Here is a 21,750-nt window from a genome sequence, read left to right on the forward strand (position 1 = left end):
TTTACCTCATCCTGGGCCTGCATACATGGCAGAGTGTTGGTTAGTATGGAAAGTCACAGAGGTTCTTTTGGGGCATGTTAAGCAAGACTTTTACTAGGTTTAGATTTGAAATACAAATATTTTACATAATGGTTGGGAGGTGTTGTAGTTACTTCACCTCCGTAGTTTTCCCATGTGGTAGTTATAAAAAGTAGGGTGAAAAGACACTAAATAATATACCCTCACCTATCTACGACGTGATGAGGGGACTGCAGGTGCTCAATCACCTGGATGATAGCGACCATCACCTACTGGAATTTACCATCCAGCGCAGGGTGTCAAAGGCATACAGCAAGGCAGCAGCCCTGGACTTCAGGAGGGTGGATTTCAATGAGGTAAGCAGACTAGTCGGCGAGGCACTGAGGTCCCAGAGGGGAGGGGAGTTGGCAGTCCAAGAAAAGTGGTCGTTCCTTAAGAAGACGATCCTCCAAGCCCAAAGTGTGACAATCCCCATGCGGATCAAAGGGGGCAAGAGTGCTCAAAAGCCCCCATGGCTCACCAAAAGCATCCATGAATGCCTCAAAGCCAAAAAGGAAGTGTACACCCAATGGAAGGGAGGGGCCATCACCAAGGATGATTATATTTTCTTGGCTCGAGATTGTAGGGGGCCTATTAGGAAGGCTAAGGCAGAGATGGAACTGGGACTAGCAACCCGGCTCGAAGATAACAAGAAGTCCTTTTTTAAATACATAGGGGGTAAAAAGAAGGTGCCAGGACATGCTTGGTAATCTGGTTGTAGCACCAGATGACAAAGGTAATTTCTTTAACAGATTCTTTGCTTCCATTTTTCTGAGCAGGGACAGGGACATTCCCCCCACTGGGATTCCGGACAGATCCAGGAGAGGCGCAGCCAGGCCCAGGGTCAGTGAGGACCTAGTCAGGGAACTTCTGGAGGAACTAGACAGGTTCAAATCAGCAGGTCCTGACTATCTCCATGCCAGAGTGCTGGGGGGATTGGCAGAGGTCATTGTGGGACCCCTGGCACAGCTTTACCAGCACTCATGGTGCTCTGGCGAGGTGCCAGCAGACAGGAAAAGGGCCGATGCAGTCCCCATTTTCAAAAAATGGAGGAAAGAGGACCCAGGAAACTATAGGCCTGTTAGTCTTACTTTGGTCCTGGGGAAGCTCTTTGAGAAAATTATCCAGGAGCACATCTGCGAGGGGCCAGCAGGGGAGGTTATGCTTAGGGGCAATCAACACGGGTTCATTAGAGGTAGGTCTTGTCAGACCAACCTGGTGGCCTTCTACGACCAGGTCACAAAAGCCTTGGACGCAGGTATCGCAGTGGATGTAGTCTTCCTAGACTTTAGGAAGGCCTTCGACACTGTCTCTCACCCCATCCTCATTTAAAAAATTAGGCATCTGTAGTGTCGATGCCTCCACAGTCGGATGGGTTACAAATTGGTTGGAGGGCCGCACCCAGAGAGTGGTAGTGGATGGGTCATTTTTGACCTGGAGAGATGTGGGCAGTGGGTTTCCCTAGGGCTCGGTCCTCGGGCCCACACTGTTCAATATCTTCATCAGAGATTTGAACAATGGGGTGAAAAACACCTTGTTCAAGTTTGCAGATGACACTAAGATGTGGGGAGAAGTGGGCATGCTAGAAGAGAGGGATAGGCTACAACTAGATCTTGACAGGTTACAGAGGTAGGCAGATGAAAATAGGATGGGTTTCAATATGGATAAGTGCAAGATATTGCACCTTAAGAGGAAGAACCAGCAGCATACCTACAGGCTGGGGAACTCCCTTCTCATCAACACAGAGGCAGAAAAGGATCTTGGAATCACTATTGATTCCAAGATGAACATGGGCCGATAGTGTGGGGACACAGTCAGGAAGGCCAACCATACTTTGTCTGCATCCACAGATGCATCACGAGCAGGTCCAAGGAGGTGATCCTCCCCCTCTATGTGACACTGGTCAGGCTGCAGTTGGAGTACTGTGTCCAGTTCTGGGTGCCACACTTCAGAAGGGATATGGACAGCACTGAGAGGGTCCAGAGGAGGGCCACTCGCATGATCAGGGGGCAGCAGAGCAGGCCCTACGAGGAGAAGCTATGGGACCTGAACCTGTTCAGCCTCCACAAGAGAAGGCTGAGAGGGGATCTGGTGGCTGCCGATAAACTGGCCAAGGGGGACTAGCAGGCAATGGGAGAGTCCCTGTGCCCCTGAACACTACCTGGGTAACAAGGAACAATGGCCATAAGTTGACTGAGCATAGATTCAGGCTAGATATCAGGAAGCACAACTTCACTGTCAGGGCAGCTAGGAGCTGGAACCAATGTCCTAGGGAAGTGGTGCTCACTCCTACCCTGGGGTCTTCAAAAGGAGGCTAGAAAGCCACCTAGCTGGGGTCATTTGACCCCAGCATCCTTTCCTGCCCGTGGCAGGGGGTTGGACTTGATGATCTGCGCAGGTCCCTTCTTATCCTGCCAACTATGAAACTATGAACATTCTCTGCCTCCTGTGGGCAAAGGTTGGCCCTATTGTGAGCAGGCTGTTTTAACAATACAATATTTTGACTGCTGAAAATTGATTAATGGGGATGATGCACAAGCGAGAAAGAATCCACCTTGATGTCCAGATCCCAGGCTGAGCTTGTACCACATGCAATTAGAGAAACAATTTGACTGGTAAACAGAAAAAATTGGATCTGGAAGTCATAAAGGAAAAAGCTGCAAAAATTGTTTTATAACTTAAGTCTCTTTTCAGAGTGCAAACAAACGTAGGGATATAAGCAGCTTTTAAGGGTATCTCAGAAATTTAGAAATGAAGTGTGTGCTTGTTTTGATCTGAAGCACACATTCATGACGAGTTTTGCTTTCTATATGGAGCCTGACTTAAAATCCATTGCCATTAATGGAAGTGTCAGGCCTCCACAGCCAAGAGAAAAGAATATAGTTTGTTGTGAAACCAAAAACTTTGACCTAATTTATTCGCTATGAGAACTTTTTATGAGTCAAGTAGAGGGAATGCAGAAATTGTGATGAACAGAGACCTCTCAGGATACTATGTAAAAGTGAAGTTAATGAAATTCAGAGAATTTCCAGACTGGAATAAAACTACCATGACTGGCTCATCATGATGAGAGACATGCTTGGATGGGATGGGCTCCACCTTTCCCCTAAAGGTAAGCATGTGTTTTCTTCTAGGTTGGCGAACCTCCTCCAGCGGGCTTTAAACTAGGTTCGTCGGGGGAAGGGGAAGATGAGGGTGGAGGAATCATCGGACTTCCAGACCAAGCAACGCCCACAAGTACACCCCAGCATAGACCAACGAGCGAATCATATACACAGGTAAGCAACAGGGGCCAGGGCAATGCTGCAATTAGGGGGCCAGTACACACATCCACAGGAGGCCTCAAATGCCTCTACACAAACACTCGTAGTATGGGAAACAAGCAGGAGGAACTCACCCTCCTGCTAGCTGACACCAACCCGGACATAGTGGGGATCACTGAAACATGGTGGGACTCAACACATGACTGGGTGGTGAATGTCAAGGGCTATAGGCTGTACAGGAGGGACAGGATAGGAAGGAAAGGTGGGGGCGTGGCACTCTACTTTAAGGAGGAATACCCATCCTCATCAATTAATAAGGAATCAGAGGAAGGGCACTCTGAAGTGCTTTGGGTTAGAATACAAGGCAGTCGAGGGGAAAGAGACTTAACAGTGGGGGTCTACTACTGACCTCCCAACCAAGGGGAAGAGCTCGACCAGGAATTCTTAGGTCAGCTCACGGAGGTAGTGAAGTCTAAAGATGTGGTAGTCATGGGGGACCTGAACTTCCTGGACATCTGCTGGGAAGGGCAGTCAGCCAGGTCTGACCGCTCACGTAGGTTCTTAGCCAGAACGCAGGACCCCATGGTTGTCGTCCATGTGGGTACGAATGACACGGCCAGGGGCAACCCTGACCGCATTATGAAGGATTTCAAGGCTCTGGGTGACAAGCTGAAGGAGACGGGGGCACAGGTGGTATTTTTCTCTCTTCTTCTGGTAAGTAGGTGGGGGTAGCAATATGAGGCCTGCATTGGCGTGGTCAACCAGTGCTTACGCAGCTGGTGCTGCCAGGCAGGACTTGGGTTCCTTGATAATGACCCATGCTTTCGGGCAGGGGACTTGCTGGGGTGGGATGGGCTTCATCCTAAAGGCAAGTGTGTCTTCTCTTCCAGGTTGGCTGATCTCGTACAGTGAGCTTTAAACTAGCCTTGCCGGGGCAGGGGGCTGCAGGAAGACGAGGAGACACCATCCGAGCAAGACAGGTGACAAAGGCAAGGAGTGCTAAGGTAAGAAACGGGGGTCCAGACCGTCTCCCTAAACAGGGGGTGGCATACACAGTCCTGCAAGGCCTTAAATGCCTATATACCAATGCTTGCAGTATGGGGAATAAACAGGAGGAACTCGCCCTCAGAATAGCTAGTTCAAACCCAGATGTCATAGGGCTAACAGAAACGTGGTGGGATTTGTCCCATGACTGGGAAGTTAGCATTAGGGGCTATAGGCTTTACAGGCGGGATAGAGAAGGAAGGAAAGGTGGGGGTGTGGCACTGTATGTCAAGGAGCACTACACATCCTCTGCCAGCAGAATGGGCTCAGAGGAGGGGCAAGCTGAAGTGCTCTGGGTTAAGATTCAAGGGGACTGTGGAGAGAGCGATTTGATGGTGGGGGTCTACTACAGACCCCCCAGCCAAGGGGAGGAGCTGGACCAGTAATTTTCGGGCCAGCTTGCACTGGCGATTAAGGCAAGGGATGCAGTTGTCATGGGTGATTTTAATTACCCGGACATCTGCTGGGAGGAAGTCAGCCAGGACGGACCGTTCCAGGAGGTTCCTAGCTGAGATACAGGACCTCCACTTAATCCAGGAGGTGCATGGTCCCACCAGAGGAAATGCTATGTTGGACCTGGTCCTGGCCACAGGCGATGACCTGGTAAGGGGTCTCCAGGTTCTTGACCACCTGGGCGATAGCGATCATCGCTTGCTGGAATTCACCATCCAGCGCAGGGTGTCAAGGGCCTGCAGCAAGACAGTAGCCCTAGACTTTAGGAGGGCCAACTTCAACAAGTTGAGGAGACTAGTGGGTGAGGCGCTGGGGTCCTTGAGGGCACGGGAACTCAGTGTCCAGGATGAGTGGTCGTTCCTTAAGGAAACGATACTCAGGGCCCAAGGGGAGTCCATCCCAACAAGAAGCAAGGGGGGCAAGAGTGCCCGAAAGCCCCCCTGGCTTACCAAGGGAGTCCGGGAATGCCTGCTTACCAAAAAGGCGGCATAGCACCCCTTTCCACTGGGTGTATCTCCAAAGAGGAATATAACTCCTCTGCTTGGGCCTGTAGGGGGGCTGTCAGGAAAGCTAAGGTGGACATAGAGCTACGACTAGCGTCCAAGACCAAGGATAATAAAAAGTCCTTTTTCAAATATATAGGGAGGATGAAGAAGGCACCGGGTAATGTGGGGCCCCTGCAAAGTATGCTGGGCAATCTGGTGATTGTGCCAGAGCAGAAAGCAGACCTCTTTAACCAATTCTTCACCTTCGTTTTCTTGTGCAGGGACCGGGATTTCCCCGCTGTGATGCCAGATGGACTCAAGGGGAACGCCTCCAGAACTCAGGTTGGGGAGGACCAGGTTAGAGAGCTTCTGGAGGGGCTGGACGTATTCAACTCAGCAGATCCAAATTCTCTCCACCCCAGGGTGTTGAGGGAGTTAGCTGGGGTTATTGCAGGGCCGTTGGCACGGCTTTACGAGTGCTCGTGGTGCTCGGGCCAGGTGCCAGATGACTGCTAACGTGGTCCCCATCTTCAAAAAAGGGAAGAGAGAGGACCCGGGTAACTATAGGCCTGTCAGTCTTACCTCAATCCCTGGGAAACTCTTTGAGAAGATCCTCAAGAAGCACGTCTGTGATGGGCCGGCTTCAGGGATGATGCTCAAGGGCAACCAGCACGGTTTCATTGGGGCAAGTCATGTCAGACCAACCTGACTGCCTTTTATGATCCGGTCACAAAAGCAATGGATACAGGTGTCGCCGTGGACGTAATCTTTCTAGACTTCAGCAAGGCCTTTGACACTGTCTCCCACCCCATCCTCATTAAAACACTAGGCGACTGTGGCACTGATGCCTACACAGTCAGATGGATTGCAGATTGGCTCAAGGGTCGTACTCAGAGGGTGTTGGTGGACGGGTCATATTCAACCTGGGGGGAAGTGGGCAGCGGAGTCCCCCAGGGCTCGGTCCTTGGCCTGCGCTGTTCAATTTCTTCATCAGCGATTTGGATGACGGGGTGAAATGCAACCTGTTTAAATTCGCTGATGATACCAAAATTTGGGGTGAGGTGAGCACACTAGTAGGCAGGGAAAGACTGCAACAAGATCTGGATAGGTTACAGGAGTGGGCTGACATAAACAGGATGCGTTTCAATACTGACAAGTGCAGGGTGCTGCACTTAGGCAGTAGAAACCAGCAGCACACTTATAGAATGGGAAACTCCCTTCTTGAGAGCATGGAGGCAGAAAGGGATCTTGGAGTCATTATTGACTCCAAGATGAACGTGGGCCGACAATGTGAGGTCACTGTTGGTAGGGCTAACTGGACCTTGTCATGCATCCACAGGTGCATCTCAAGTAGAGCCAGGGAGGTGATCCTCCCCCTCTATGCGACGCTGGTCAGGCCACAGCTGGAGTACTGAGTCCAGTTCTGTGTGCCCCATTTCAGGAGGGATGTGGACAACATTGAGAAGGTCCAGAGGAGGGCCACCCGCATGATCCGGGGACTACAAGGCAGACCCTACATTGAAAGACTGTGGGATCTAAACCTGTTCAGCCTTCACAAGAGAAGGCTGAGGGGGGACCTGGTGACTGTCTATAAACTCATTAGCGGGGACCAGAAGGGTTTAGGGGAGACACTGTTTCCCCTAGCACCCCCTGGCATGACAAGGAACAATGGACACAAATTATTAGAGAGTAAGTTTAGATTAGACAACCGCAAGAACTACTTCACAGTTAGGGCAGCTAGGAGCTGGTAAGTGGGAAGTGGTGCTGGCTCCTACCCTGGGGATCTTTAAGAAGAGGCTTGATGACTACCTGGCTGGACTCATTTGAGTCCAGTCTTTTCTCCCACCAGACGGGGGGGTCGGACTTGAAGATCTACAAGGTCCCTTCCGACCCTACTTCTACGATTCTATGATCTATGACCTCCATCTAACTCAGGAGGTGCACAGCCCCACCAGGGGAGATGCCTTCTTGGACCTGGTGTTGGCCACGGCACCTGGGCCAGCCCCATTCGCTTGCCTGGGGTTGACCTGGTGGCTGCAAGCCCCATTGACTTGCCTGGGGTTGACCTGGTGGCTGCAAGGACCCTTCACTTGCCTGGGGTTGACCTGGTTGCTGCAAGGCCCCATTCGCTTTCCTGGGGTTGACGTTGTGTCTGCAAGGCCCCATTCACTCTACCTGGGGTTGACCTGGTGGCTGCAAGGCCCCATCTCGCTTGCCTGGAGTAGACCTGGTGGCTGCAAGGCCTCATTCGCTTGCATTGGGTTGACCTGGTGTCTGCAAGGTGTTGGCCACGGGAGATGACCTGGTGAGGGGACTGCGGGTGCTCGACCACCTGGGTGACAGTGATCATTGCCTGCTGGAATTCACCATCCAGCACAAGGTGGCAAAGGCCTGCAGCAAGGCAGCAGCCCTAGATTTCAGGAGGGCGAACTTCAATGAGCTAAGGAGAATAGTCAGGGAAGCACTGAGGTCCCAGAGGGAAGGGGAGCCAGGTGTCCAAGGAGAGTGGTCGCTCAAGGAGACGATCCTCCAAGCCCAAAGGGAGATAATGAGGATCAAAGGGAGATAATGAGGATCAAAGGGAGCAGGAGGGCACAGAAGCCCCCATGGCTCACCAAAAGCATCTGGGAATGTGTCCTAGCTAAAAGGGAGGCGTACACCCAATGGAAAGGAGGGGACATCACCAGGGGTGACTATACTGCAGTTGCTCGGGGATGTAGGGGGGCAGTCAGGAAGGCCAAGGCAGAGATGGAACTGGGACTAGCTTCCCAAATTAAGGACAATAAGAAGTTCTTCTTTAAATACGCAGGGGGTAAAAAGAAGGTTCCAGGTAATGTGGGGCCCCTGCAGGACACGTTAGGAAATTTGGTCGTCACACCAGATGACAAAGCCAACATATTTAACAATTTCTTTGCCTCCCTCTTCCTAAGCAGGGACCGGAACAGCCAACCCCCGCTGGGCCCCCCTCAGGCCCCAGGGGAGGCACACCTAGGCCAAGGGTTAGTGAGGAACTAGTTAGGGAGCTTCTGGAGGGACTGGACGTATTCAATTCAGCCGGTCCAGACGATCTCCACCCTAGAGTACTAAAGGAATTGGCTGAGGTCATTGCAGGACCCCTGGCATGGCTTTACAAGCACTCGTGGTGCTCTGGTGTGGTGCCAGAGGACTGGAAGAGGGCCAACATGGTTCCCATCTTCAAAAAGGGTAAGAAGGAGGACCTGGGAAACTATAGGCCAGTTAGTCTTACTTCGATCCTAGGCAAGCTGTTCGAGAAAATTATGCTGGCACACATCCATGAAGGGCCAGCAGGGGATTTCAAGCTTAGGGGCAACCAACATGGGCAGGTCCTATCAGACCAACCTGGTGGCCTTCTATGATCAGATCACCAAATCCTTAGGTGCAGGGGTAGCAGTGGACATAGTCTTCCTGGACTTTCGGAAGGCCTTTGACACTGTCTCTCACCTCATTCTCATTAAGAAACTGGGGGACTGTGGTGTCGACACCCACACAGTCAATTGGGTCGCCAACTAGCTGGAGGGCCGCACCCAGAGAGTGGTGGTGGATGGGTCATTTTCAACCTGGAAGGACGTGGGCAGTGGGGTTCCGCAGGGCTCGGTCCTCGGGCCCCCACTGTTCAACATCTTCATCAGTGATTTGGACGAGGGGGTAAAAAGCACCCTGTTCAAATCTGCTGATGACACTAAGATGTGGGGGGATGTGGGCATCCTAGAAGGGAGTAATAGGCTACAATCAGACCTAGACAGGTTACAAGGGTGGGCAGATGAATAGGATGGGATTCAACACTGAGAAGTGCAAAGTGATGCACCTGGGGAGGAACAACCGGCACCATACCTACAGGCTGGGGAACTCCCTTCTTGTCAGTGCAGAAGCAAAAAAGGATCTTGGAGTCATTACTGATGCCAAAATGAACATGGGCTGGCAGTGTGGGGACACTGTCAGGAAGGCCAACCTGCATCCACAGATGCATCTCGAGCAGGTCCAAAGAGGGGATCCTCCCCCTCTATGCGGCACTGGTCAGGCCGCAGCTGGAGTATTGCGTCCAGTTCTGGGCGCTGCACTTCAAGAGGGATGTGGACAACATGGAGAGGGTTCAGAGGAGGGCCACTCGTATGATCAGGGGGCAGCAGGGCAGGCCTTATGAGGAGAGGCTACAGGACCTGAACCTGTTCAGCCTCCACAAGAGAAGGCTGAGGGAGGATCTAGTGGCCGGTTACAAACTAGTCAGGGGGGATCAGCAGGCACTGCGGAAGTCCCTGTTCCCCTGAGCACTACCAGGAGTGACCAGGAATAATGGTCACAAGCTTTTAGAGGGAAGATTTAAGCTAGATATCAGGAGGCGCTACTTCTCGGTCAGGGTGGCTCGGATCTGGAACCAACTTCCAAGAGAAGTGGTGCTGGCTCCTACCCTGGGGGTCTTTAAGAGGAGGTTAGATGAACACCTTGCTGGGGTTGTTTGACCCCAGTAATCTTTCCTGCCATGGCAGGGGGTCAGACTAGATGATCTGCTCAGGTCCCTTCCGACCCTAGAAACTATGAAACTACCCTTGAATTGTAGGGAAATTCAGGTCTGGATCTGAACATGGTTCAGGTTCATGTGTTGTAACTTCTAGGGTACTGTTTAATAGCCTGTTTTTTGAAACTTCTAGTGGATAAGTATCCTCCTTCTCACACCTTTATTGTTTGTTGTAGCAAAAGGAATATGGAGATTGAAATCCTTTTCTTGCTGTTATCCTGTTGAAAGGAACTGCAAATTATGGCAATTCTTATTCTGGGCATTTGACTCTTCTGTGCTTCTGCCACCTACATCTTATTAGACTTCCTCCAACTTCTGAGCCTCTGGTCTGTCAGCAGGTGTTAACAATCACATACCTCAGGCCAAATGATACTCTGGGTGGTGATGAGAGAACTGTGTGAGTCTGCTTCTGCTCTCCACTCCCTGCAGGACGATTATGAGTTGGAGAGACCTGTTAATACAAACAGGTATTAATTGTTTTAATACAAACAAAAACACTGTTTATGAAGCACACATGTATACATGCAATATAAATGCATTCTTTTAATTCTTTGACAGCAAAGTGTCCATCATGAATTATCAGCTAGGACATCTCAACTGGTGGGAAATATATCTAGGGAAAGTCAGAATGTAATTAGTATGCCTCAAAATTAGAATATCTATTGAGAAAAATTGTCCATTTAGCTTTATTCATATTTCATGAACTTTGCCCTCCCTTGAACTTCCCCGTAATAGGGTCTGTCCCTTTAAGAGGGTCAGAAAGCCCTGTTGAGAGTCCAGTTGCAGGGCATCTTGATAGAGAGGAAGTGTTTTCCTATGTGTTATAGAAGAGGTACACCAACACCAATTCTGGGAAGAGTTTATAGATTCATAGATGTTAGGGTCAGAAGGGACCTCAATAGATCATTGAGTCTGACCCCCTGCATACACAGAAAAGTGCTGGGTTCAGATGACCCCAGCCCATCCAAACTCCTCTTGAAGACCCCTAGGGTAGGGGAGAGCACCACTTCCCTTGGGAGCCCATTCCAGACCTTGGCCACTGTAACTGTGAAGAAGTTTCTCCTAATGTCCAGTCTAAATCTGCTCTCTGCTAGCTTATGGCCTTTATTTCTTGTGACCCCCAGGGGCGCCTTGGTGAGTAGAGCCTCACCAATTCCCTTCTGTGCCCCCATGATGAATTTATAGGCAGCCACAAGGTCGCCTCTCAACCTTTTGTGGAGGCTGAAGAGGTCTCTCCTCATAGGGCTTGGTCTGCAAGCCCTTAACCATATGAGTGGCCCTCCTTTGGACCCTCTCCAGGTTCTCCACATCCCTCTTGAAATGTGGCGCCCAAAACTGCACGCGTATTCCAACTGTGGTCTGATGAGTGCCTGATAGAGGGGAAGTATCAACTCCTTGGTTGTGTTTGTCATGCACCTGCTGATGCATGATAAAGTACAGTTAGCTTTTTGATGACTTCGTCACACTGATGACTCAGGTTCATCTTGGAGTCCACTAGGAATCTGAGATCCCTTTCCCATTCCGTGCTATCGAGCAGGTCATTTCCTAGGCAGTAGGTGTGCTGGACATTTTTCCTCCCTAGGTGCAGCACTTTGCATTTCCTCTTTTTACATTGCAATCTATTGTTTTCTCCCCATTTGTCCAACCTGTCCAGGTCTGCCTGCAGTTGTTCTCTGCCCTCCGGTGTGTCCACTTCTCCCCAGTTTTGTATCATCCACAAACTTGGATAGAGTACACTTCACTCCCTCGTCCAAGTCACTGATGAAGACATTGAAGAGTATCGGTCCAAGGACCGAGCCCTGCGGGACCCCACTACCCACTCTCTTCCAGGTCGATTCCGACTCATCCACTACCACTCTCTGGGTAGGACCCTCTAGCCAATTTGCCACCCACCGGACTATGTAATCATCCAAGTCACAGCCTCTTAATCCTGACTCCTAGCCCTGAGCTGCTGTATAGTGCTTCAAAGGCATGTGCACCCAGTGCTTAAAATCAGAGTCCTGCTCTGCCAGTGAAATCATGGAACTGATAACTTTAGAATAATTTTGCTGCATATTGCTGGTGAGGGGCTGGGAGTGGGTTTGTTGACACTGGGTTGATGATCTGAAAGAGGCAGGCTGCTTTGCTGCAAATTTGTTGGGAGCCAAATGAGAATGTGAGGAACTTCCTGCCAGGCCAGAGGGACAGGCCCAACAAAGCACAAATTCAAGGCAAGGAGGACCTCCTATAGGTAAAAGGTTATTGGGTGGAAATCATGCATCCAGTCCAAAAACCCTGCTGTGATCCCCAAGGAGATGAGGAAGGGCTCAGTCACATTGATCCACATAACTGGAAGTTGAAGATCCCCTCCAGGATGTAGGGCTAGGCCCAGGGAAAGGGGAATTCTTGGTCTGTTTTTGTGTGAATGACTGGACCACTCATTACCCCCAGAAAGACTCCAGTTATATACAGTCCAGGATCTCTGAGATACAGGAGATCTCAAAACAAAGAGCCTATGTGAACCAAGGGAAGGTGGGGGATACTTAGGTCCTGGGCCTGGTAGATTCAGGCTCTGGACAGACATTTGTTCATGAGAGGCTTGTGGACCCTGCTTATTTGTCAATCACACAGTGCATATATGCAATCTGTATTCATGGAGATATTAGTCCCTATCCAAGTGCAAGAGTGTGGCTACTGATTGGGGGCCAAATGGCTGAGTATACTGCAGTGGTGGCCAGCCACCTTTACCAACTGGTAATGGTGGGTCAGGACTGGGATCGAGATGCAGGCAGGATCTAGGGATTCCAGATCACCTTGGGGAGATATCTTACTTTGACTCTGAGGTGTTTGGACCCTAAGCTACCTCTCATCGGGGGAGAGCCTGGTAAAAGGTTGGGTAAGGGTTAAGGGATCCAGTATGATCTGGGTGGCTGTGAGGAAAACTCTGCAGTGCTGAGGTCCTTGGGCAACCCACCAGAAAGAGGTGCATCCATAGGAGAAGGACCTGACTTCATACACAGCCAGACAGAAGACCCCATCTTTGCCCTGCTCTGTGGATAGTTGGCCCAGGTGAATGACATTCTGATAGATCCTTACCTTGTTGCCCAGGATCCCCACTTTGAACTACAAAAAGGTGTCCTGATGAGGGTCTCTCAGGACAAGATGATTGGCACCTAGAACTACCAGTTACCACTGCCAAAATTGCATTACAACCAGTTTTGAAGATGGACCATGACATAACTTGGGTAAGCTATCTGGGGGTTGAGTAAACACAGAAGTGGGTGCTTGCCAGATTCTTTTGACCAGAGACTTATTAGAACATTAATGACTACTGTGTGTCTTGTCCCAATTGCCAGTTGGTGGCCCCATGCCCAAGGCATCAAGTGCCACTGGTACTTCCTCCCTTGGTGGGTACCCCCTTGGAATGAGTCAGGGTAGGTATTGTCAGGCCGCTGGAGCTGAGCAGAAATGGGTACCATTTTATGCTCATGGGGAATGCTACCCAGTACCTGGAAGTGGTGGTGATCCCTTATGTCTTAGCCCAAGAAATAGCCACTGCCATAGAACTGTTAAAAAATGTTTTATAGGTTTACCCCCCCCACCCCCTCCCCATGGAAGATACTACCAGACCGAGGCATGGTCTTTTTTGTTGTGGCTATTGCAAGAGGTATAGGCCCTATCAAAGTCCACCTGGTCAAGACCTCCACCTACCACCCTCAGAAGGATGGTCTGTGGAGAGGTTTAATTGAACTTTGAAGGAGATGTTGAGAAAGTTTGTAGCTGGAGAACCCTGTAAGTGGGATATACTTCTGTTGTACTTACTGGGTCCCCAATACTCCACGGGATTCTCTCCCTTTGAACTGCTATACAGGAAGCAGACCAGAGGTTACTGGACCTCCTCCATAAGACCTGGCAGGTACAGCGCATGAAGTCTCAAAATATCATCCAATATGTTTCAGGCTATAGGAATGACCGAACATAGTAGGGGTATTTGCCTTGGTGAACCTCAAGGCTACACAACAAAACCAATCACAACAATATAATAAGAATATAAAACTCTGGGTCTATCCCTCTGGGGATCAGGTCCTGTTGTTGGTCCCCCTGTCAGAGAGAAATTGCTTGCTAAATGCTTATGAGAGAAAGGGCAAGTTGGAAACCTGGCTTATGAAGGTGAGGAAGCAACATGAGGTTCAAATATACCTTGTGAATCTTCTGAAACTATAGTGAGCCTGCAAAGCACTCAATACCGCAACTACTTTCTCAGCAATACCAGCGGTGTGGGAAAGACAATTCAACTCCCAACCAGTGAGGCTGCTCTGGGGCAGAACCTGTCCACAGCTCAACAGGAGGAAGCAAAGGCCTCGTTGAAAGAATCTCTAGATATGTTTACAACTTGGCTGGAAAATACCACACAAATTGATTGTAAGATCATCTTGCTGAAACCAGGATGTTCCATTCAGAAGAATTTCTCCCAAATACCTGAGCAACTATGGGTAATGGTAAAGGGGTTGGCCAAGCATGCCAACTCATCAAGTGAACAGTGCAGCCCAATCTTGTCAGTTCCCAAACTGGACAAACTGGATAGGCTTTGCATTGTTTTCTGTATGCTGAAAGCCACGTCAAAGCCTACTCATACCCTGGATTGATGAATTATTACAGTGGCTGGGGAAGGTCAAATATATATTGCTGTTGGATTTAACAAAAAGTTACTGGTAGATTCCCTTTGTTTTGGAGTCCTAAGTGTTAACAGCATTCACAATGCTTTGGGGCCTGTACCAGTTTAGAACCCTGCCCTTTCATTTCCATGATGGCCTCTGCCACATTTCAATGAATAAAATATGTAGCCTCACCAGGAGCATGTGGCAGCTTATCTTGACAACGTGGAGGTGTTCACTTGTACATGCAAGGAACCTCTAGAGAATTAGGCCAATGTGGTGCCTATCTTCAAGAATGGGAGGAAAGCAGATCTGGAGAACTACAGGGCCATCAGCCTGACCTCTATCCCAGGGAAGATCTTTGGAAAAAATCATCAAAGAGTCCATTCTTGATAAACTGGCTGATGGCAACATCCTGAGGGACAGCCAGCACGGGTTTATTACAGGTAGGTCTTGCCTGACCAATCTCATTTCCTTCTATGACCAGGTGACCTATCACCTGGACAAGTGAGAAAAGATTGACGTTATATAACTTGACTATAAAAAAGCCTTTGATCTGGTGTCCCATGATCTCCTCATGGAAAAATTGGCCAACTGTGGCCTTGGCGACCTCACAGTCCAATAGCTGGGGAATTGGCTCCAAGGTTGGACCCAGAGAGTAGTACTCGATGGAATTAAATCATCATGGTGCTCCCTGACCAGTGGGGTCCCCCAAGACTCCATCCTTGGGCCTGTACTCTTTAACATCCTTATTAACGATGTAGATGCTGATGTCAGAAGTGGACTGGCCAAGTTCACCAACGGCACCAAACTTTGGGGTAAAGCATTGACATCTGAGGATAGGCTGGTGAGCCAGGCCGACTTCGACAGGCTCAGAAAATGAGCAGATGAAAATGTGATGACATTCAACACTGAAAACTGCAAGGTTCCGCCTTGGGGAAAACCCTCCCTGCAGCACGCTTATAGGCTTGGCACTGCTACGCTTGCTAGCACCGTGGCTGAAAGGGACTTGGGGGTCATGATTGACCACAAAATGAACATGAGCCACCAATTCAAAGTCACAGAGGTAAAGTGAGCAAAACTCTGGCTTGCATCCATAGATGAGGGGTTAACAAGCACCCTGTTCAAATTTGCTGATGACACTAAGATGTGGGGGGATGTGGGCACGCTAGAAGGAAGCAACAGACTACAATTGGACCTAGACAGGCTACAAGGGTGGGCGGATGTGAATAGGATGGGATTCAACACAGACAAACGCAAGGTGATGCACCTGGGGAGGAACAACCAGAATCATACCTACAGGTTGGGGAACTCCCCTCTTGTCAGCACGGAGGCGGAAAAGAATCTTGGAGTCATCATTGACTCCAGGAGGAACATGGGCCAGCAGTGCGGGGAGGCAGTCAGGAAGGCCAACCGCACCTTGTCATGCATCCACAGATGCATCTCAAGCAGGTCCAAAGAGGTGATCCTCCCCCTCTATGCGGCACTGGTCAGGCCGCAGCTGGAGTACTGCGTCCAGTTCTGGGCACCGCACTTCAAGAGGAGGTGGACAGCATGGAGAGGGTCCAGAGGAGGGTCACTCGCATGATCGGGGGGGCAGCAGGGCAGGCCCTATGAGAAGAGGCTACAGGACCTGAACCTGTTCAGCCTCCAAAAGAGAAGGCTGAGGGGGGATCTTGTGGCCTGTTATAAATTAGTCAGAGGTGATCAGCAGGCATTGGGGGAGTCACTATTTCCCCGTGCACTGCCAGGAGTGACCAGGAATAATGGTCACAAGCTGGCAGAGGGCAGGTTTAGGCTAGATATCAGGAAGCGCTACTTCATGGTCAGGGCGGCTAGGGTCTGGAACCAACTTCCAAGAGAGGTGGTGCAGGCTCCTACCCTGGGGGTTTTTAAGAGGAGTTTGGATGAATATCTTGCTGGGGTTGTTTGACCCCAATATTATTTCCTGCCATGGCGGGGGGTCGGACTAGATGATCTACTCAGGTCCCTTCCAAACCTAGAAACTATGAAACTATACTTCCCAGGCAAATCCCAGGATGTCATCCTCCCACTGTACTTGGCCTTGGTGAGGCCACAGCTGGAGTACTGCATCCTATTCTGGGCTCCCCAGTTTAAAAAGAATGTGGAAACACTTGAGAGAGTCCAGAGGAGAGCCACACACATGATCAGAGGCAGGAGAACAGACCCTATGATGAGAGGCTGAGAGCCATGTTACTCTTCAGCCTGGAAAAGCGCAGGCTCAGGGGGGACCTGGTGGTTGCCTATAAGTATATAAGGGGTATCCATCAGAATCTGGGAGAACGCCTGTTCACCAGAGCGCCCCAAGGGATGACAAGGTCAAACGGTCACAAACTCCTCCAAGACTGTTTTAGGCTGGACATAAGGAAAAACTTTGCAACTGTCCAAGCCTCAAGGCTTGGAACAGACTGCATGCAGAGGTGGTGCAAGCACCTACTCTGGACTTTAAGAAACATTTGGACACCTATCTTGCTGGGATCCTTTGACCCTAGCTGACTTCCTGCCTTAGGGCAGGGGGTAGGACTCAGTGATCTTCCGAAGTCCCTTCCAGCCCTAATGTCTGTATATGAAATCTATGAAATTAGCGTAGTGATACAGTCACTTTGGGCTGCAGTCCTTAAAGCAAATCTTGTAAAATGCCAGGCTGGCTGTAGGGGTGCTAAGTATTTGGGGTACGCAACAAGCAATATGGGGATTAGGCTCCTCCACTGACAAAGAGAATCCCCCATACCCAAGATAAAAAGGCATCTAAAGGTCTTCTTGGGATTGGCAAACTGTTACTGGCACTTTATCCAGTGACAGCCTTACTAACAGAAAATTTATGTAAGCTGGCCCCCAGAGAACCAGAATGGTCTCCAGCATGTACTGATGCTTTTGGGGAAATGAAATGAATACCATGCATTAACCCAGCACTGTGCAATACAGCTTTTTAGTTGGAGACTTGTTCTACAAACAGATGCCTCTGGGCAAGGCTTTGGGGCTGTTCTATCAGGATTCAGAGGATGGAAAACACCCAGTCCTGTAGCTGAGTAAAAAGCACCTTCTGCAAGAGCAAAAATTCTTGGTAATAGAGAAGAAATGCTTCACAGACAAAGTGGGTGGTCAAGGCTGCTCCTACGGTCCCTTTTACTCTCATTATGGATCATGGCCGCTTTACATGGTTAGATGTGATGTGAGAAGCCAATCCCAGACTGATGCAGTGGTCCCTAAGTACTTTCTAGGAACTCTGCAGCTAAAAATACTCATAGAATTGACACAGCTTCTGCATTTATTCTCACTTGGTGAACAACAGAGAGTTTTCTACTGGACATACAAAGGAATATGAACAGTCTGTCCTAAGAAAACTCTGGTTTACAGCAATATTTTATAGAAGTTAAAGGCCAGAAGGCGTCGTTAGTTCAGGGCTGTCCACATTCAGAGTGGCTGGGACTGTACATTGCACAGGTCATAGGACTGGGGCTGTGTACCGTGTGGGCTGCATACTGCAAGGGCTACTCCTTGGGAGTAGCATCCCCACTGCCACCACTGGGTAAGCAATTCTCCACCTCACCACTCCAATGTGGCCAGTGTGACACTCTCCTACCCCACACTACCACTATGTGAACAAGGTCCCCTTCCCCACTGCTGCTGCATGACTAGCATAAGCCCCTTCTTCCTCTCCTCCCCTCTCTTTATATGCGAGCCCACCTGCCTACTACCATCAACGCTTAGGCAATTCCCCCTCTTCCTCTCCTCCCCTCAAGGTGCTGCATAAGCGGCACAAGCCATCCAGCTGAGCCCCTGATAGTGACATGGTCATGCAAGTGGTGAGCTCATTAGGCCTCCTGCCATGCTGCCCTGCCCCACAGACAACAGCTGCCACTGCTGCAGCAACTAAAGCAATAGGAGCATACGAAGTGGACAGAAGCCTAGGGGCTGCATGTTAACCTCTTGCAGGTCTGACGTGGCATGCCCACTGGACAGCCCTAGACTAGCTCATCAGTCTGACCTCTTATATATAACAGCTCCCTAAATTCAAATGATTACCTCTACATTGATCCCAATCACTTATGCTTTGCCTAAGCTCAACTTACCCTTTAGGGACAGGGTTGTCAAACTTGTCTGGCCCAAAAGAATAAAGGGTGATTAAACATGAAGTAAGATGCACAAGGATCTCCAGTTTTGCCATTCTGAGCCCAGTAATGACTGCCATAAATTATCTTTAAAGCTTACAGGGACTAAACCTGCATGCCAGAGATCCACACTTGAGTGGAAGAGGAACACAATCCTGGGTGCATTTACACGAGATGCTAAATGCACAGTAGACTAATTCTACTGTGCATCAGCATCATGGCTAAAGCTGTGCTAATGTTCTAATGCGCAGTATAAATAATCTACTATGTATTAGCATCAGTAAAAGACTGTGCACCAGCACTACTGTGCATTGAGTTAGTACCTGTTATTACAGGTACTGAACTTAATGTGCCGTAACAATGGCACACTAATGCATGTGTAGATGTGCCCACTAACTGCCTGGGTGAAGCTTAGTGGAGTAAGCTGCCTTGCACTTTGTGGGCACATCTACACATGTATTAATGTGCCATAGTTACAGTGCATTAAGTTAGTACCTGTTATTACAGGTAGTAAACTCAATGCGCAGTAACGGTTCCACTGCATCATAGCACCAGCGCATGCATTTTTAGTGACTCAGAAGTTCAGTAGACCAATTTTACTGCACATTAGCACTTTAAAACAGCTTTTGCTGTGATGCACTAATGCGCAGTAGAATTAGTCTACTGCACATTTGGCGTCTCATGTAGACGCACCTTGCGTGTCCTAAGACTGCCCACAAGAGGAGTTACTACACAGCAGGTGGAGTTTTCTAAGTTCAAGCCTAGCATACTGCACAATAACTTTCTATTCTAGACAAGATTTTACTATATATTGTACCTGTTAAGAAATTATAAAGCAGTGAACTGTGTGTAAGTTATGTGGGTTTTTGCTGAATGGTCTTAGAAATGCTGTTAGCAGACACAGATAAAAAAATAATACATGTGGTTCTTGAAGTAGCCTATAATGTTCTTATCAACATTGCTGATCTATGTTTTGTTATTGGGGTTGTTTTAAATTACACAGTAAATCACTGGCATCTTACAGTTTCTAGAGAATGATTTCTTGTTTCTAAAATTGTGTTGGGAACAACTGCTCACAATAGCAGGGAGATCAGTGCTGGTGCGTGAATTAAACTAAACACCTACCTGTCTAATTCCATTCTCTTCTGTGTCTGATTTACAATGTTGCTAATTGCATTCCTGGATTCCCAATACTTATGGTGCCAATTTCTGCAACTCCACAAAAAGAGTTGGTTTCATAATTACTCTATATCAACTCTATTGTTGTGAAATCGAATTCCAGAAGTACTTTACGCATAGCATGCTCTGTCAAGGTGCTCTTGTTCAAATTGCTGCCAGCATGATGTCTTTCACTGTTAGTTGTTACTTGATGGAATTTAATAAATATTCATGGCAGAGTGCAATGTAATTGATTCAACCACTTTCATTTTTATCAGCCCTGCAGGGGACCACAGCCTCTGTAAAAAATCTCCAAGATTTGCCAAAGGTTGACAGTAAGAAGCTTCTGGAGATTCACTTGGTAAAGAGAGGAGAAGGGAAGTAGTAACATGATGCATCTAATACACAAGGTCAGGAAAAAAATATACGGCTCTCTGGATGACTAATGCGCATTATGTGATAAACTGAAAACTATGAATGTGTAATTCTAAATGAAATGCTTTGATATCAACTAGGTTTATGGTCAGGCAGCAATAGTTTATATGCTAAACAATATTCTTTTAAAATTAAAATATACTCTGTTCAAATTTATTTTTTCACTGATTATACAATAGATAGAAAATAGAAAATAATGATTTCAGGATATGTTTGGGCACACACCAAATTAAGTAACCACAAACCTAATTCCAAAAGAATAATTCTTCTGAACTCTGTCTGAACTCTGTCTAATGGTCTTTTCAAACTACTTCCCCAGTACTTAAATCCTTAAAGTACACAGTCAAAAACCCTAACCCTGAATCCATCCAATCTTTGAGGGTTAGTCTAAGCTGTGCATATTGATCAGATAAGTAAGCGAACAGACATTCACCTTTGATTCTGGAAATGCAGCCACATACCTGCAGTGGCCTAGGCCACAAGCTGGAGGGTGCCAAAGCAGGCCTCCCTGCTGGGCTGGAGCAGACAGCTTGGGCCAAGGCTGGCCTACCTGCCCTGCAAGGGGAGTGCAGGGTGTTTGTGGGGGAGGTGCAAAGCATCCTGGGATACTGAGGGACTGTGAGTTAATTTGAATCTGGAGGGGATCTGGGACAGAAGTTCAATAAACCAGTTTAACTTAAATCAGTTAAATGTAATGCTACATCCATCCAGGTTTATCTTAAAACAGTTCTGGTCATTTTGAAAGCAGTTTATGTGCACTGAACTTCTGTTGTGTTACAGATTTGAACTGGTTTCTGAACACTTATACCGGTTTATGTGTCCCTGGCCTTACTACTTGGTGTGGTTTGTTGCCTTTTTTTTTGGGGGCGGGGGAGAGGGGGTAGTGAACGGGGCAGGGGGAAGGAAGATTAAGATGGCCTAGTAGCCTTTAAGTAAATGGTTTGATTATGCAGTTCTGCATATACCTCTCCTTATTCACTGTCATAAACTTTATATCATAAGCCTTGTCAAGGCTGGGCTAGAAATCTAAGTGTTGTTACTAGATGTGAACTCTTAATCCAGTGCATATTAAGTGCATGTTTCTTGTATAAAGGCAGCATTTTCTTTTGTGAAATCAACAGGTGTCACATGCATGCATCTGCATGCCAGAATTGGGTCCTAATAATGCCTAGTTTGGTATTGTTAGGTAAGTAGTTATTTAAATTTAATTTATGTAAAATTTGCTATGTCTTTGTAGGCACTGCAAATTCTGCCACACTCTTTGAAGCACACACTTCTAACTAGCCTTCCAGCAAACGACCGCATTCCTGGTTTCCTCTTGTTTCATAAACAAGACGGCAGAAATATAAACAGTAGACACACAGTAGCATATTCAGCAATTTTTCAGGCTTTGTGGTTACCTGGATCATTCTTTTGTAAACCAATAGTTATAAAAATATCCCACAGAACCCAGTTCTCCTCTCATTTCCACTGCTGTAAATTAAGAGTAACTGTTCAGCAGTGACTGGACTTGGAAAAAGTGTGAAAGGAGACTCTGGGCCTTTAATTTGTTTC

At 48.4% G+C, this 21,750-nt stretch overlaps 1 protein-coding gene across 3 annotated transcripts in view; it reads right to left on the reverse strand.

Annotated features, from left to right (window-relative positions):
- The window catches only part of ZNF704 (zinc finger protein 704), a 225,495-nt gene that overhangs the window by 19,061 nt on the left and 184,684 nt on the right, over positions 1-21,750 (reverse strand). For all 3 annotated transcript variants that reach the window (XR_016441470.1, XR_016441469.1, XM_090040232.1), the window contains exon 8: positions 10,193-10,287. Coding sequence is in view for 1 of the 3 variants with exons in the window: in XM_090040232.1 (XP_089896358.1) it covers positions 10,193-10,287 (95 nt within the window). In the remaining 2 variants the exon portion in view is untranslated. The remainder of the gene's footprint in view (positions 1-10,192; positions 10,288-21,750) is intronic.

Source organism: Crocodylus siamensis, chromosome 3, assembly GCF_052110815.1.
Source record: "Crocodylus siamensis isolate JL-2025a chromosome 3, ASM5211081v1, whole genome shotgun sequence".
Lineage (NCBI taxonomy): Eukaryota > Metazoa > Chordata > Crocodylia > Crocodylidae > Crocodylus > Crocodylus siamensis.